The sequence below is a fragment of the Mirounga angustirostris genome, unplaced genomic scaffold (assembly GCF_029215605.1).
Source record: "Mirounga angustirostris isolate CCGP_5_RB_7025 unplaced genomic scaffold, mMirAng1.0.hap1 SCAF_1, whole genome shotgun sequence".
Classification (NCBI taxonomy): domain Eukaryota; kingdom Metazoa; phylum Chordata; class Mammalia; order Carnivora; family Phocidae; genus Mirounga; species Mirounga angustirostris.
Window position 1 is genome coordinate 208,615,900 of NW_026991709.1, and position 14,362 is coordinate 208,630,261.

At 59.0% G+C, this 14,362-nt stretch overlaps 2 protein-coding genes and 2 non-coding genes across 6 annotated transcripts; 1 reads left to right on the top strand and 3 right to left on the bottom strand.

Annotated features, from left to right (window-relative positions):
- The first annotated feature begins 1,929 nt into the window (after nt 1-1,929).
- On the top strand, nt 1,930-6,185 carry EIF3G (eukaryotic translation initiation factor 3 subunit G). Its single transcript, XM_045863050.2, has 11 exons — nt 1,930-2,067; nt 2,207-2,253; nt 2,746-2,829; nt 2,935-3,023; nt 3,161-3,220; nt 4,101-4,205; nt 4,299-4,488; nt 5,243-5,350; nt 5,448-5,584; nt 5,670-5,776; nt 6,058-6,185. Exons 1-11 carry the CDS (start codon nt 2,048-2,050, stop codon nt 6,071-6,073), a joined length of 963 nt encoding a protein of 320 aa, XP_045719006.1. The 5' UTR covers nt 1,930-2,047; the 3' UTR covers nt 6,074-6,185.
- Nucleotides 6,180-13,598, bottom strand: PPAN (peter pan homolog). Of its 3 annotated transcripts, none has more exons than XM_045863051.2 (13): nt 13,442-13,598; nt 13,177-13,347; nt 12,605-12,706; nt 12,360-12,410; nt 12,091-12,261; nt 10,945-11,021; nt 10,654-10,761; nt 10,428-10,551; nt 10,251-10,329; nt 10,019-10,148; nt 9,776-9,942; nt 9,613-9,693; nt 6,180-7,549 (listed from the first exon to the last, which is right to left on the bottom strand). In XM_045863051.2, the coding sequence occupies exons 1-13, from the start codon at nt 13,457-13,459 to the stop codon at nt 6,465-6,467; spliced, it is 2,364 nt and encodes a 787-aa protein (XP_045719007.2). In that variant the 5' UTR covers nt 13,460-13,598; the 3' UTR covers nt 6,180-6,464. The 3 variants fall into 3 exon arrangements, with proteins under 3 accessions (XP_045719007.2, XP_064427510.1, XP_045719008.2); XM_045863052.3 differs by having other exon boundaries at nt 7,182-7,549; nt 9,557-9,693; XM_064571440.1 differs by lacking the exons at nt 9,613-9,693; nt 9,776-9,942; nt 10,019-10,148; ... (7 more) ...; nt 13,177-13,347; nt 13,442-13,598 and adding an exon at nt 8,792-9,481.
- LOC123835072 (small nucleolar RNA U105B) lies at nt 10,834-10,913 on the bottom strand. Its single transcript, XR_006788629.1, has one exon. It is a non-coding gene; the product is annotated as a small nucleolar RNA U105B (small nucleolar RNA).
- LOC123835068 (small nucleolar RNA SNORD105) lies at nt 12,474-12,560 on the bottom strand. The gene has a single exon (XR_006788626.1). It is a non-coding gene; the product is annotated as a small nucleolar RNA SNORD105 (small nucleolar RNA).
- Nucleotides 13,599-14,362: the final 764 nt, after the last annotated feature.

Here is a 14,362-nt window from a genome sequence, read left to right on the forward strand (position 1 = left end):
GTTCTAGAGGGGAGGGGGGTGGGAGGATGGGTTAGCCTGGTGGTGGGTATTGAGGAGGGCACATTCTGCATGGAGCACTGGGTGTTATGCACAAACAATGAATCATGGAACACTTCATCTAAAACTAATGATGTAATGTATGGGGATTAACATAAGAATAAAAAAAATTAAAAAAAATATATTGTAATAACTTTGTATGGTGGCAGGTGGTGACTACACTTCTTGTGAACACCGCATGATGTATAGAATTGTCGAATCACTATGTTGTACACCTGAAACTGATATAATCATATGACTATGCCACCCTAAAACAAAATTCATATGTTATTTTAAGTTTTAGTGAACATCGAATTTCCACCCAAAAAGTCTGCATAATTTCATGCATTAATGTGTGTTCAAGTGTCTCTTTCTCTACATCTTTGCTACCACTGGGTAACATCAAATTTTTAAAGTTTTGCCCATCTGCTACGTTACTAAGATTTTGCATTTCTTGGAGTAAATTCGAGTAAGTTTGCCCAAATGTTTATTGGCCCTTTGTACAAACTTTATACTTTTGTTCTTATTGCCAAAACACTTTCCTTTGCTCACTTTCCCAGCCTCCTTTCTCATCTGCTAACTCATTTTTTTTTTTTAAAGATTTTTATTTATTTATTTATTTAACAGAGATAGAGAGAGAGCGTAAGTAGGCAGAGCGGCAGATAGAGGGAGAGGGAGAAGGAGGCTCCCCGCCAAGCAGGGAGCCCGATGCGGGGCTCGATCCCAGGACCCTGGGAGCATGACCCAAGCCGAAGGCAGTTGTTTAACCGACTGAGCCACCCAGACGCCCCTGCTAATTCATTTCTTACCACTCTACCCTCTACAGGCTTCCAGAACAATCTTTCTCACAAGAAAATATGGTCACAATGGGTCACCATTCAAAACATGTCTGTGACCTCACCCGTACTCACAGCCTACAGGACAAAGAACCTACACTCCTTAGTCTGGTTTAAAAGTCTCCTTTATGATCTAGTTCCCACTTTGCCCCAAATGCCCATTAATGGAGCACTTAGTATGGGCAGACCTCCCCGTGGGTGCTAGGCACCCAAGAGGCGAACAAAGCGGGGAAATGTCTGCTTTCTGCAGATGACCTTCTATGTGGGGTTTCTCAAGCTTTTTACATTATTGCCCCTCTAAAGGAGAAAAGTGGGATTAGCTTCCAATTTAATTTAATTCCAACCTGATTACATTTAATTTCTCCCTAACAATAGAAATTAAATACTGAGGAATAAGATTTTGTCTAGGAGTGCTGATTTTGGAGGGCCACAAGTCTTTGTAATATCCAAGGTGTTTTGCCACCCAATAATTCATTTTTGGCCTGCTTGGGAGCCATGTGGTTCCCCCTGAGAATATACTCTAAACGGAGAGCTGGACAATAAACAAGTAAGCGGAAAAGAGCATATCAGAGGGCCAAGAATATTACAAAGGAAAGGAAGGAGGGAGGCTGAGGGGTCACTTGACATCTTGATCATTTGAATCAGGAAAACACTTCCCAGGAGCGCCTGGGTGGCTCAGTCGGTTAAGCGCCTGTCTTGGGCTCAGCTCATGATTCCAGGGAGCCTGTTCCTCCCTCTCCCTCTGCCTGCCGCTCCCCCTGCTTGTGCTCTCTCTCTCTCTCTCTCTGTCAAATAAATAAAATCTTTAAAAAGATTAAAAAAAAAAAAAAAAGGAAAACTCTTCCCAGACTAGGAGGACCAACCTTGATTTCTTCAGCTGCAAAACGAAAATGATAATTTCCTCCTCACAGCGTCTGACATACAGCAAGCTCTCAATAAGTGAGCTTTACTGTTACTAGTACATTTTAATTTTTCTAAAAGGTAAACGGAATACGGCTCCGCTCAGCCTGAGTACCAGCGCCCCGCAGCTCCCACAGCCGGCACCTCCACCTCCGTCCGCAGGGGGCGCTGTGGGCGCTGCTGCCGGGCGGCTCTAGGCGGCGGCACAGGAAGTCTCTCCTCCCCCCACTTCCAGTCTCGGGCCCGGGCTCGTGCTGCGTGGAGAAGGCTTGGGAATGCCGACTGGAGATTTTGAGTGAGTCGGGGGTCGCGGAGCGAACTCTGGGAGGCGGTTTGGGGGTCCCGGGGGGGTATCATGGGGCCTGGGTGCGTCGGGGCGGCGGGGGCTTGGCCTCGCTGACCGAGGCTTCCCCTCTGCAAACTTGTCTTTGCAGTTCGAAGCCCAGCTGGGCCGACCAGGTGGAGGAGGAGGGCGAGGACGGTGAGTATACCGGGGCGTCCCAGGTCACCGCGGCCAGTCCCCAGGCCGGTCACTGCCGCCTGCTCCAACCTGGCACGGCCGTCCCATCCCGCATCCCCCTTCACGGCCACCCTCTGCCTGGCGCCATCCTCCCTGCGCGCTAGCCTATCGCCAATTCCAGATCTCCGCTGGCCGGTCCCTCCTCCCCCCATGCCATCGCCCAGTCCTCACGGTTGCTCCGGGGAGGAAGTTGTAACAGCCTGCCTCCCGCCTTTATACTGGCGCCGGGTGTCTTTATGGGCTGCCCATCGCTTTCATCCTTGCCACTGCTCGAGCTTACTGCAGCCCCGCGTCCTGGCACGGCTGTCCCAGGGCACTTCTTCGCCAGTCCCCAGCCCTTGGTCCCGCCTCCCTCGGCCGCTGGCGTGGGCATCATCCCAAAGGTCCCTTCATTTTAGCTTGGGAGCTCCCGCTCCTCCAGCTCACCCCTCCTCCCCCCACTCTCTCTCGTAGACAAATGTGTCACCAGCGAGCTCCTCAAGGGGATCCCTCTGGCCACTGGCGACACCAGCCCAGAACCTGAGTTACTGCCGGGAGGTGAGTGACGACCTCTGCTCCGTTCGGGGCTGCCTCTCCCCAGCGGCACTCCCGCCTGGTCCCCATTACCCAGGGCTCAGTTCCGTCACCTCTTCTTTCCTCCAGCTCCACTGCCGCCTCCCAAGGAGGTCATCAATGGAAACATCAAGACAGTGACAGAGTACAAGATAGATGAGGATGGCAAGAAGTTCAAGGTGAGGCTGGGGGAGGAGGTGGGTGTCCTTGTGCTTGGGGGCACTTGGGCCGGGAGGGGATGGCATGTGGGTTGGGTTGGTTGGCCCCAGGAGCCTTGAGATACAGGAAGGCCCAGCCTCTCCCCTCCCATCCACAGATTGTCCGCACCTTCAGAATTGAGACGCGGAAGGCCTCAAAGGCTGTCGCAAGGAGGAAGGTGAGATCCTTCTCCCCTTGTCTTGGGAGCTGTCTCAGGGCTGACTCAGAGGACTTAGGAATCCTTTTTTTCTGATACCTTTATTTTTAGAAGCGGGGTTTAAGTCTTTGTCCCTGTTGTGTTGGGAGCACAGCTTAGGTTGAAGGGTTTTTGTGCTCTGTTGGGGATCCTGAAAAGTCCAGGGTGCAGAAGCTGGGTGGGCTTAGATTCTTAACTCCTTTCAGCTTGTTTACCTGGAGGAACAGAGCCAAGCCCTCCATCCCTCAGGTGGTCATAGCAGCTACCATTTAACTGGGCTGGGCTTAGGAAGAAGCGATAGCCTTAAATGCATTTGGCAGTTTTCTGTGCACTTCCTCTGTGCCAGACCCCAGTGCCAAGTGCTTTGCAGGAAGTGTTCTCTCATCTGATCCCCCTAGCTGTCCTGGGAGATGGCGAGCATTTGTGGTCCCCATTTTATAGGGGAGGAAGCTGAGGCCTAGGTTGTTTAACTAGCTCAAGGCCCTCACGGTCTGGGTGACCCCTGTGCACCCCTGGGCATCACTTCCTTGTGGGAGCTGGCCCAGCTACTTTCATGGGTCCCCCAGGAATTTTTAACTGTGGGGCTATTTCCCCCTGGGCCTTCATTCTCTCTTTTGGAACTTGGGGCTGAGAGCCATTTCCACCTCCTAAGCCAGCATGAGGCTAGGAGTTGACACATGCTAGGAGTGGGACCCACTAGGGAACAGGAACTATCACTGTCACTGCTATGGGGGGCTTTTCGGGAGGGTGAAGAATATGGTTCAAGGCCCAGGCACCCTGAAGGGGGCTACTGTAGGTCTGGGGTGCCAGTGGAGGGGGTCCCACTTGCCCTTACCTGTCCCCCATCCCGCCCTGAGCCCAGAACTGGAAGAAGTTTGGGAACTCAGAGTTTGACCCACCAGGGCCCAACGTGGCCACCACCACGGTCAGCGACGACGTGTCCATGACGTTCATCACTAGCAAAGAGGTGAGTGGGGCAACAGGGCAGGCCCGGTGGCCATGATGGTGGTGGCCAGGGCGTGGCAACCTCGCTCTGAGCTTCCGCTGACCTCCCACCCAGGATCTGAACTGCCAGGAAGAGGAGGACCCGATGAACAAGCTCAAGGGCCAGAAGATCGTGTCCTGCCGCATCTGCAAGGGCGACCACTGGACCACCCGCTGCCCCTACAAGGACACGCTGGGGCCCATGCAGAAGGAGTTGGCTGAGCAGCTGGGCCTGTCCACTGGCGAGAAGGAGAAGCTGCCCGGAGGTGCCCGGGCCTGGGATGCGGCTTGGCAGGCCGTGGGGTGGGAGGGTTGTGTGCACCTCTGGGAGAGACCTTGGTGTTCGCCTGCTGTGACTGGAGCTGTCCCCGTCGGGAAGTTGTCATCTCTTATGTTGGCACCAGCCCTGCAAGGCTGTGGCTGTGGCCTGGTTTGTGTGAGAGCGTGAGACCAGCCGGGCTGGTGCTTTGACTGCCGGGAACGTCGCCCATCGTTCCTTGCTGGGGGCTGGCGGACCGTTCCTCTGCAAGCCTGTGTGTCTACACCGCGTGCACGTGAGACTTGCTGGCTGTGATTCTGCTGCAGACTCTGTGACCAGACTTGAGTGCGTCGTTTCTGCCACGGATGTGCCCATGGCCCTGTTGGGGGGGGGGTATGTGTGCGCATGCGTGCAGACTCAACGCGTGGCTGCAGTCCACGTCCTCTGGTGTGATTTGCGGATAGTGGGTTGAGTCTGGACAGTTCTACACCTGTGACTTGGCGCGTGGCACACCTGGCACCTGTCCCTGCCATGTTCCTGCGTGTTGGGAAGCTGAGCGTTCTTCTAGACCTCAGCCCCGTGTCCCCGTGGATTGCACCAACCCCTGTGGGTTCTTCCTCTGACTTCCGGGATGTGACCCTTATGTCCCTGCGGCCTGTGGCTTGGTAGCTGGGGCCAGAGCTGCCGGCGTCCCGGGGGGGCGGGGGGTCTGTTCCTCGTCTGTGCCGGGCGAGGCCTGACCCAGGTGCTTTGGCTTCCAGAGCTGGAGCCCGTGCAGGCCGCGCAGAACAAGACGGGGAAGTACGTGCCGCCGAGCCTGCGCGACGGGGCCAGCCGCCGCGGGGAGTCCATGCAGCCGAACCGCAGAGGTGAGTGGCGGGCGGCGCTCCTCGGTCCCGTGCTCAGCCTCCCCTCAGGGCCTGGTTAGTGCCGTTCTCTACAAGTTGCTGCCCCTCACCTGTCTAGCCGACGACAATGCTACTATCCGTGTCACCAACCTGTCAGAGGACACTCGTGAGACTGACCTGCAGGAGCTCTTCCGGCCCTTTGGCTCCATCTCTCGCATCTACTTGGCAAAGGACAAGACCACTGGCCAGTCCAAGGTGGGCTGGGGTCGTGGGGGTCGAGGAGGGGGTCATCTGTCCTGGTTGTGCCCTGAGGGCCCCTGACTCCACCCCCCTCCCCCAGGGCTTTGCCTTCATCAGCTTCCACCGCCGTGAGGATGCCGCACGAGCCATTGCTGGGGTGTCCGGCTTTGGATACGACCACCTCATCCTCAACGTCGAGTGGGCCAAGTAAGACCTCTGCCGCCCCCCACCTTTCACAGCCAACACTCGGGTTGACTGTGGGCCCCACGTGGGTTTAATAGCCCCCAAGCCTGTCCTGAGGCATAGGTTATTTACTGTTTTCTTCTTCTCGAGGAGGGGTTCACTGCTCATCTGGCTCTCTGTGCCCTGCCTGCCCTGTCCCCCCATCGCGGAGGCCCCAGTTTATGTGGCACGGGGTCTCAGAATTCCCTTCGGGGCCTGGAGCCCTCACACTTGGCTGTCCTCACCCCCTGTCTGTCTCTCTCTAGGCCATCAACCAACTAAGCCAGTTGTCACCTTTGCTGCAGCTGCTCGGCCCCGGCCCCAGACCTCATGGCCATAGAAGGTAGTCCCTGAGAGCAGGGGGCTCTCGGCAATAAAAAGGCTCCAGTCGTTACAGCCTGTCTCGTTTATTCACACATGTCACCTGCTCTGTGGCTAGCGGGGCCAGCCCTCCCCAGGATCAGTGCTGTAGGCAGAAATTCCTGCCACTATGGCCTGGGCACTCGCAGGTCCCCCAGCGGGTCTTTCTCTAGGGGAAGAAGTGGTGGTTCGGGGCCTGTTGGTGGCCCAGGGCCAGGGGTCTCCCGGGCGCTCGGCCCCCATTCTGCGGCTGGTCTCAGCGCCTTGTGAGGAGGTGATGGTGCAAAGTAGGTCAGGTCGTGGGCTCAGGGGACTAGGGCCCCAAGGTCTGGGGAGTGGCTGTGACATTGAGGGGCAGGACTTGGCCAGAGCTCCCAGCGCCCTCCAGGGTGCGGCTCCCCCTGCAGCCGAGGCAGCTCTGGTGGCAGCAGCCCAGGCTGGGTGCCACAGCCATGTAGAGCAGTGGGTGGATGCAGATGGCCACAGGCATGAGGCCCCGCGTGACCTGGTGGCTCACGTAGGTCCTCTGGTCCAGTGCTGCTGTGGCCTCGGTCTCGTTGGCAAAGCCCGGGCAGCGGGCCCTCCAGCGCTGCCGGGCGTACACGTTGAGCACCTGTGTGACGTGGTAGGGCACGTAGGAACTGGCGTAGAGGGCCAGGCCACTGGCCACCAGCACTGCCACGCGCAGCTTCTCGGCTGCCGTCATGCCGTGGCTGCGTAGCACGGCCCGCCCGAGGGCACCGTAGGCCACCAGGGTGAGCAGCAGGGGCAGGCCGCAGCCCACGGCTGCCAGCACCGAGCTGTAGGCTCCGTAGGCCTCGAGGTGGCCGTCATCCGCTGTCCCCAGGCACCTGGTGCAGGCCTGAGGCCTGGCCGCGGTGCAGCCGTCTTCCTCCGGCGGCCGCGTCAGGCGGGAGAAGCTGAGCGTCGGCGCGGCCAGCAGGGCTGCGAGGGCCCAGCCGGCGGCGCTGATGGCCCAGGCGTGCTTGGGCCGCAAGCTGCTGCGGGTGAAGAAGGGGTGGACGATGCCCAGGTAGCGGTTTAGGCTGATGCAGGTGAGGAAGAGGACGCTGCCCAGCAGGTTGCAGGTGAAGAGGAAGCGCTCCAGGCGGCAGGCCAGCTCCCCGTACTGCCAGTTCTTGGGCGGGTAGAAGTAGGCGGCCAGCGGGAGCAGCGTCAGGGCATGGAGCAGGTCGCTGAGGGCCAGCTGGGCCGAGAAGACCACAGTGGGGTGCCACGGGCGCTGCTCCCGCGTGCCAAAGCGGTAGAGGGCCAGGCCGTTGCTGGCCACGGCCACCAGGAACTCCACCACCAGCAGCGGCCACAGAAAGCCTTCCTGGAAGCCACTGAGAATGCGGTCAACGGCTGCCGAGAAGTTGGTTGGGCAGGACAGAGCACCTGTGGGCACATGGGGTCACCAAGGGAGCGCTGTCCCTCGTCAGGCTCTGGCCGCCCTCAGAGCCTCTGCCCTGTGCCTGGTCACAGAAGCCTTCTGGGACACACTTTCTCCGTCCCTGGCATGCCTGGGAGGCGGCACCTGCCACACTTTTTACAGAGGGAATTGGCCCAGGAAAGTCAGAAGCCGAGTCCTTTCACGTGATGGTGACTAAGTGTGCTCTGGGCCCTGAACCCTCAGGAAGTGGGGTCACCGCCTTCACAGAGCACACGGGAGCCAGCAGTGGTAACCTGGAACCACCAGGCGGGGGCGGGTGGGGGGAGTCCAAGGGGGGGCCCCAACCCCTCCGCGGCCCTCCAAGGCTGGATGGATCAGTGAGTCTCACTGCTACCGACTTCAGAATCTGGCACAGCCTCCCGGTTCCTGACCTCGTCCCTACCTGTTCTCCCCACAGCCTCCCGTAGGGTGCCTGTGGACACATGAGTCAGGTCGCCTTCCTCCGCTCAGCGTCCTCGTGGCTCCCTCACTGGCAGGAAAAGGCAGTGCTCACTTCTCCCACTGAGGGGCCCCAGGAGCGACCGCTCCCTCTCACCTCGGGCTCTCAGTGACTCACGCCCAACAGTCCTTCCCACCCTGGCTTTCTGGCTCTTCCTTAAGGCACATTCCACCTCAGGGCCTTTGCATGGATTCTTTCTGCCGGAGTCACCAGCCCCCACTCATCTCCTGGTCTCTAGCCCCGAGAGGCCCGTTCCAACCCCTCTAACATCGCGACTGCACCCCGCTGCCCCCAATTTCTGCAAAGCCCATACTTCCATCTGACCGCTGTTAAGGAAAACGCCAAGGAGAACGTCTGAGGGCAGGGAGTGCCCTGCTGCTGGCTTCCCAGGGCCCAGAACAAGGCCTGGGACTCAGCAGTGTGGAGGAGAGCAGAGAACTGGAATAGATTCCCTTCCATGTACCAACTCCGCCTCAACTGCGGGTAAACAGCCTGGTCTGGTCTGGGCAGCAGGCTCCGAGCCCGGGCAAGAAGCATGTGCCCCTCCCCCACCCCAGGCTGCTTGCCCAGCCACACTTCTGCCTCCCCATCTCCTCTGCTCTGGGAGGAAGTCCCTGTCCAGACGTGATTAACTCATTCCCTCTACCTCCTAGGAGCCAGCCGCCCCCACCCTCAGTCCTGGGCTGAGCTGCAGGGGCCAGGCCCCAGGACCTCTGGCTCAACCAACCCAGCGGCGTCTGCTCCTCACCTGAGGTGGTGGCGGCCATGGCCCTCATGTCCTGCCTCTGGGTCCACTGCCCACGCCGTGCTAGTCCCCTATCCCTGAGTTGCCAGCGTGGTGGCTGGCTGGCCCCTCCCTTCCCCGCAGCTCCACCCTCCTCCCCTCAGCACCAGCAACTCTGCCCACAGCCAGTACCAGTCCTGCTTCCACCACTTCCTCTTCACACCCTGCCCTCCAGAGCGGACCAGTTACAGGCTTGCAAGTAAACCTGGGGTGTGCTGGGGGCCGTGGGGGGAGGTGTGCTGGGGGCCGTGGGGGGAGGTGTGCTGGGGGCCGTGGAGGGGGGTGTGCTGGGGGCCGTGGGGGGGGTGTGCTGGGGGCCGTGGAGGGGGGTGTGCTGGGGGCCGTGGGGGGTGGCGCGGAGGGGCCCCGCACGCCCACTGCTCAGCACAGGGGAAATGGACGCAGGTTTGGGGCAGAGTCCCGTCCAATTCCCAGAGACTCCCGGCCCCGAGCCTCTCTGGGCTTTATACACAGAACTCCAGATCTGCCCATTGCAAATGCAGACTCAGACTTACGGAAAATCAGTCATTTACCACAGTGGGAGGTTGGGGAAACGGCTCCTTTATGAAAGGAAACCCAGGGTTGCACCTGGAGGTCCAGGCAGAGTCTTGTGGGCCCCAATTTGGGGCATCCATCTGGTGCTCCAGCTTGGCCTCACACCGCTTTCTTAGGTGGCCGTGCTTGGCCTCGCCTGCGGTCCCAGGCTGCTCCTCTGCGTCCCAGCTTGGCCTGGCCCCGCTGGGGCCTGCCCTTGGCCTTTGGAGGCCTGTAGTCGGTGCCTTGACCTGGCCTCCGCTCCCTTCCTTGCTGCTTCTTGCCTGGGGGCCCAGCAGGCCGTCTTCGTTTGGCTGCCTTCGGGAACATGTCTGTGGAGAGAGACGGTGTCCAGGCCACCAGGGCACAGGGACAAGCCCAAGGTGTCCAGCTGCACCAACCCCTGCCACGTACCCTCATCGGGCTCCTCTCCCACTGCCTGGCGGAAATATTCGGCTTCGTCCTCCTCTTCCTCCCGCTGGCCAGCCCGCTCTGTCTCTGGGGAGACACCGGGGTCCTCTGCATCGCTATCCCCATCGGCCCCTGCCTGCGCCCGCTTCATGCCTGCCAGGCTCTTCTTCCTGGAAAGGGGTGGCAGTGAGGGTGGGAGCCTGCACCCGGGACCCTGCCCCGCCAGCACAGCCCACTACCACACACTTGTGGGCCTCCCGCTGCTCCCGCTTGCGCTGGACATCCTGGGCCTGCCGGGCCTGCCTCTGGGCCTTGAGCCGCAGCTTCTCCTCCTTGGCTGCCAGGATGGCCTGCAGCTCCTCCTCTGTCTTGTGCACTGAGCAGAAGAGAGAGGTCACCACGATCCAAGTGTGTTCCTATGACCCACCTCTGAGGGCCTCTGACTCCCAGCCCCATGGCTCGCCAGCCCCGTTCTCACCAAAACTGTGGAACAGCACGTTCCCCTCCCCCACGCCCTCCTGGATTTTGATGAGCTGCAGCGTCAGCCGAGGCCCAATCTGGAGAGACAAGGGGAAGAGTCAGTTCTTCATCACGGCTGGGGGCTGCCAGAGGAAGTCACCTCTGCCACTGGGCCTGCTCTGGGGCTGGGCCTCACCTCAGTGAGCCGCACGGCGCTCTGCTGGGCCCGCATGTTGCCGCGGCCCGCCACAGCCTGGGGCAGCTCTGTAATGTTGTGCTCCCCATCCGGCTCCGCCTCGCTCTCTGACAGCCCAGCGCCCCTGTGCAGAGGACACACCAAGGTCAGCAGGGAATCGCAGGCTCCTGGAACAGCTCTGGGGTCCCCAGGACTGCAGTGAGCTCCCGCCCAGTGCCCTCCTCACGTGGCCAACAGCTCGCTGATGTCCTGCAGACGGCTCATGTTGGGGAACTTCTCCTGTAGAAGCTTCTTCATCCCACGACTTGCGCCCACAGGAACGACTTTGATGCTACTGCAGGAGCCACGGTGTGAGAAGGGGCATTAGGAGTCGAGATTGGAGGTCAGCTCTACCCGCCTACCCTTTCCACAGTGCGTCAGAGCGTTTACTTTGAGACTGAGCAATCACAGAGCCTCAGCTGGAGCACCGTCATCAGCCGCATGTGAAAGCCACCCCCACCGCCGGCCCAGTACTCACTAATGACGGAAATCTAGCTCCTGGGAGTCGGGATTGTAATTGATGAGAAGGCAGCGCTTGATGGTGTTCAGGTTCACCTGGAGGAGAGAGGCGGGGGGCACTGAACCATGTGAACCACCCACAGGATTCCATGTGTGCTGAAGCCATGGCCATGCTCCAGAAATCTCCCAGCCAAGGGGTGTGGGGTGCTCCTAGCCGTGCTAGCAGCTGTGGGGCCTGACGGACTGGCTGGGGTGCTGGCTTGAAATCCTGGTTCTGAGGCCCACGTAAAGCTATCCACACCCTACTCCCGGATGATCTAACAGCCTCATTTGAGACCTGCTGCTGCCAGGGATTAGGAGCTGAGGCTCTGGAACTAGACAAGTTAAAAAATCCAGTCCTGGGGCGCCTGGGTGGCTCAGATGGTTAAGCGTCTGCCTTCGGCTCAGGTCATGATCCCGGGGTCCTGGGATCGAGTCCCACATCGGGCTCCCAGCTCAGCGGGGAGCCTGCTTCTCCCTCTGACCCTCTCCCCTCTCATGCTGTTTCCCTCTCGCTCACTCTCTAAAAAATAAATAAAATCTTAAAAAAAAAAAAAAAAATCCAGTCCTGGGGCAACTGGGAGGCTCAGTCAGTTAAGCGTCTGCCTTCGGTGCAGGTAATGATCTCAGGGTCCTGGGATCGAGTCCCCACACTGGGCTCCTGGCTCAACGGGGAATCTCCTTCTCCCTCTGCCTCTGCCCTTCCCCCTGCTCCTACTCTGTCTCTCAAATAAATAAATAAACCTTAAAAAAAAAAAAAAGGCATTTCACTCTACCCCCTATATCTAACCTCAGACTAGACTTCACCTCTGTTGGCCTGTTTATCTGTAAAATGGACTCACAACACCTACCACGCTGCTTAGACCAACACTCAATGCACACTCCAGAAATAAAGGACCCATCAGCATCATTTTCCATCTTCCAGAGAATAAGACAGCTCGTAAGGGAGCCCCTTACCCCAGTGTCACAGAACACATGAGTGAGATTGGCCCTCAGGGGCTGGAGCGCTCAGCCTCAGTGCTGGGAGGTGAAAACCGAGCAAACAACCCAGGGGCCTATGTGCGGTACCTACTGTACTGTGTGCCCCATCCCCCCGTTATCTGCCACCACACCAGGCTCAGCTCACCTTGTGCACATTGATGGAGGGGAACAGGTTCTGGAACATGGTGGCCATGAGCTTCACGTGCATGCCATGGGGCCCGAAACTGTTGAGCACCAGGAGGGGCGGGTGGGCAAACTGCTGCTCGTGCATGCGGTGTCGGCGCAAGGAGGAGACGACATCACGCACTAACGTGTACTGCAGGACAGGGTGACGAGTGTGTACTACATGTGGTTGGCACCACCCCCAACCCATCCTCCACCCCACATGGCCCTCCTACCACCTCCAATCCTTACCTTGTTGATCTGGAAGGTCAAGGTGGGGCCTCCTGGGAGGCGCATCAGCTTCTACAGAAAAAAGGATTGGTGAGAGTTGAGGCGGGCATCCAGCTAGGGAGGAGGGAGTGAGAACCTCTGCTCCATCTCTTCAGAGCGTTTACTTTGAAGCCAGAATCATGGCAACTCAGAGGCGTATGGGTTCATCATGAGAGCTGGCGGAGCAGAGGGCAGAGAGGGGAGGAGGGCTGTGGGTATTAACTCACAAAGTATATGTTGGTCTCGGTTTTACTCAAGATCAGGAAGTGTGTGACCCCAAGGGGCCCGGCCACTGCCACACAATCCTTCAGAGTGTTTTTTTTTCGTATCTGAGAATTGCAAAAACAAAATGGAAGGATCATAAATATCTCTTCTTGAGCAAAGACTATAACCTAAGCTGTTATGCCCTTTCTTGCATTTAATTTTCCCGAGAAAGAGAAGAGAGGGGAGTGGAAGGCGCCTGACCTCTAGAACTAATCAGACTTGAATTTGTCCCGTGTTTACTGTGCATCGCCCCATCTGCGGAAGAGCCAACTGGGCCCCGCGACGTTAACTTTCTCCCTTCAGGCCTCTGAGCGAGGCCACGTTTCCACCCTAGCTTTGCTAACCCGAGTCCCTTAACCACCAGCCTTAGGCATCCAGCCAAGCCCCCAGCTGACTGCGTTCATCCGCGAGCCCTCGCTGCTGCTCCACAAATCCCTGAGAGGTAGGGACGATGCTCCCCATAAAGGTCCCTTTCTCCAGCCGAGCCACGAAGACGGGGCCCATGGCTAATGGAGGCGGGCTGGGTGGTGCAGACCTGCAGGCGGGTGGCGGTCAGGGGCTCCATGACCCGACGCAGGTCCAGGCTGAGCTGCCGGACGCCGCGACCCGCGCGACCCCGCGCGAACACGAACGAGTGCGGCTGCGCGGCGTAGGCCTCGAGGTTGCGGAGCTGCGCCTGGGCGCGCGCACGCTTCTGGTGCCGGGACTGCGGGGGCGAAAGGCGAGCGGTCAACGCCACAGCCGCCGTGGGGACCCCACGAGCCCCGCCCGCCCCGTCCCCCCGGGCCGCCGCGCCTCACCCGCCCAGACTGCCCCATGCCGCCGATTGCTCCAGCAGGACCCTTCTGCCTTGTGCTTCCGTCGCCGCGCCGCTTACTTCCGGCGCCGGCGAGGTGACCACGTGAGGCGGCACGCGCGGTGACGTCACCAGATGGGCATGCGCACCAGGTAGCGGCAGGCAGGAATCCGCGGAGGGGTTGCTATGGAGATACCTGGTGCTTGTTTCTACGGAAACCGGGCGGGACTAGCGTCTCAGGCAGGCAGCTCGGGCTTCGGGAGAAATGAGCCATGGGTTCGAATCCTACCTCGGCCCGTTTACCCCAGCTGAGCGAATTTGAGAGCCACTTTATCCACCCCAAGGCTCCCACAAGTATCCTAAAGTGAGGATGGTAATCATTTCTCTGACCCGCGAATTAAAAAAGATGATGTATGCACAATGCTTGGCACACCAGCCCCAGGCACTTGGGGAACAACCAGAGGAATGGGTAGAGCGTGGCAGTTAGGTATGTGGGCCCCCAGCTCCTGAGGGCCAGCTGTCTTCCCTGGAGGTCCTGTCTGCGGCTGAGAGATGGAAAGTCCACATCACCTTCTGGAAACTTAGGGCAAGGCGGGCGCTTTGTGAATAACTCACCTCCTCCCGGTTTCCGCTCAAAGCCCCAGTCTTGGCCTCAGGCCTCTGGCTTCTTCCCCAGAACCTTGGGGTGGGGGAAAGGGACGCCCCCAACGTCTCTTTCCCTGTCCCATTGGTTTCCTTCCCCCATATGCTTCCCCTCCCTCAGCTGTCTCCCCTCCCCCATTTGCTTCCCCTGTCCTGGTTCTCCTCCCCAATTCTTTCCCCTCTTACCCCCTCTGTCTTTCCCTCCCCATCCCTGTCTTCTTCCTATCTCTATTTCCCTCTGCCCCAGCTTTGTCTGTGCCATCAGTTGTCTCTCGCCTTCAAG

Excerpts from the sequence above, each read along its gene's own strand:
- PPAN (XM_045863051.2), bottom strand. Across the intron at positions 12,262-12,359 it reads TGACCTTCCAGATCAACAAG|TACACGTTAGTGCGTGATGT; the intron begins GTAAGGATTGGA and ends CCTGTCCTGCAG. Across the intron at positions 9,943-10,018 it reads GAGCAGCGGGAGGCCCACAA|GAAGAAGAGCCTGGCAGGCA; the intron begins GTGTGTGGTAGT and ends ACCCCTTTCCAG.
- EIF3G (XM_045863050.2), top strand. The coding sequence starts at position 2,048 with ATGCCGACTGGAGATTTTGA. Across the intron at positions 4,206-4,298 it reads CGTTCATCACTAGCAAAGAG|GATCTGAACTGCCAGGAAGA; the intron begins GTGAGTGGGGCA and ends CCTCCCACCCAG. Across the intron at positions 5,351-5,447 it reads CATGCAGCCGAACCGCAGAG|CCGACGACAATGCTACTATC; the intron begins GTGAGTGGCGGG and ends TCACCTGTCTAG.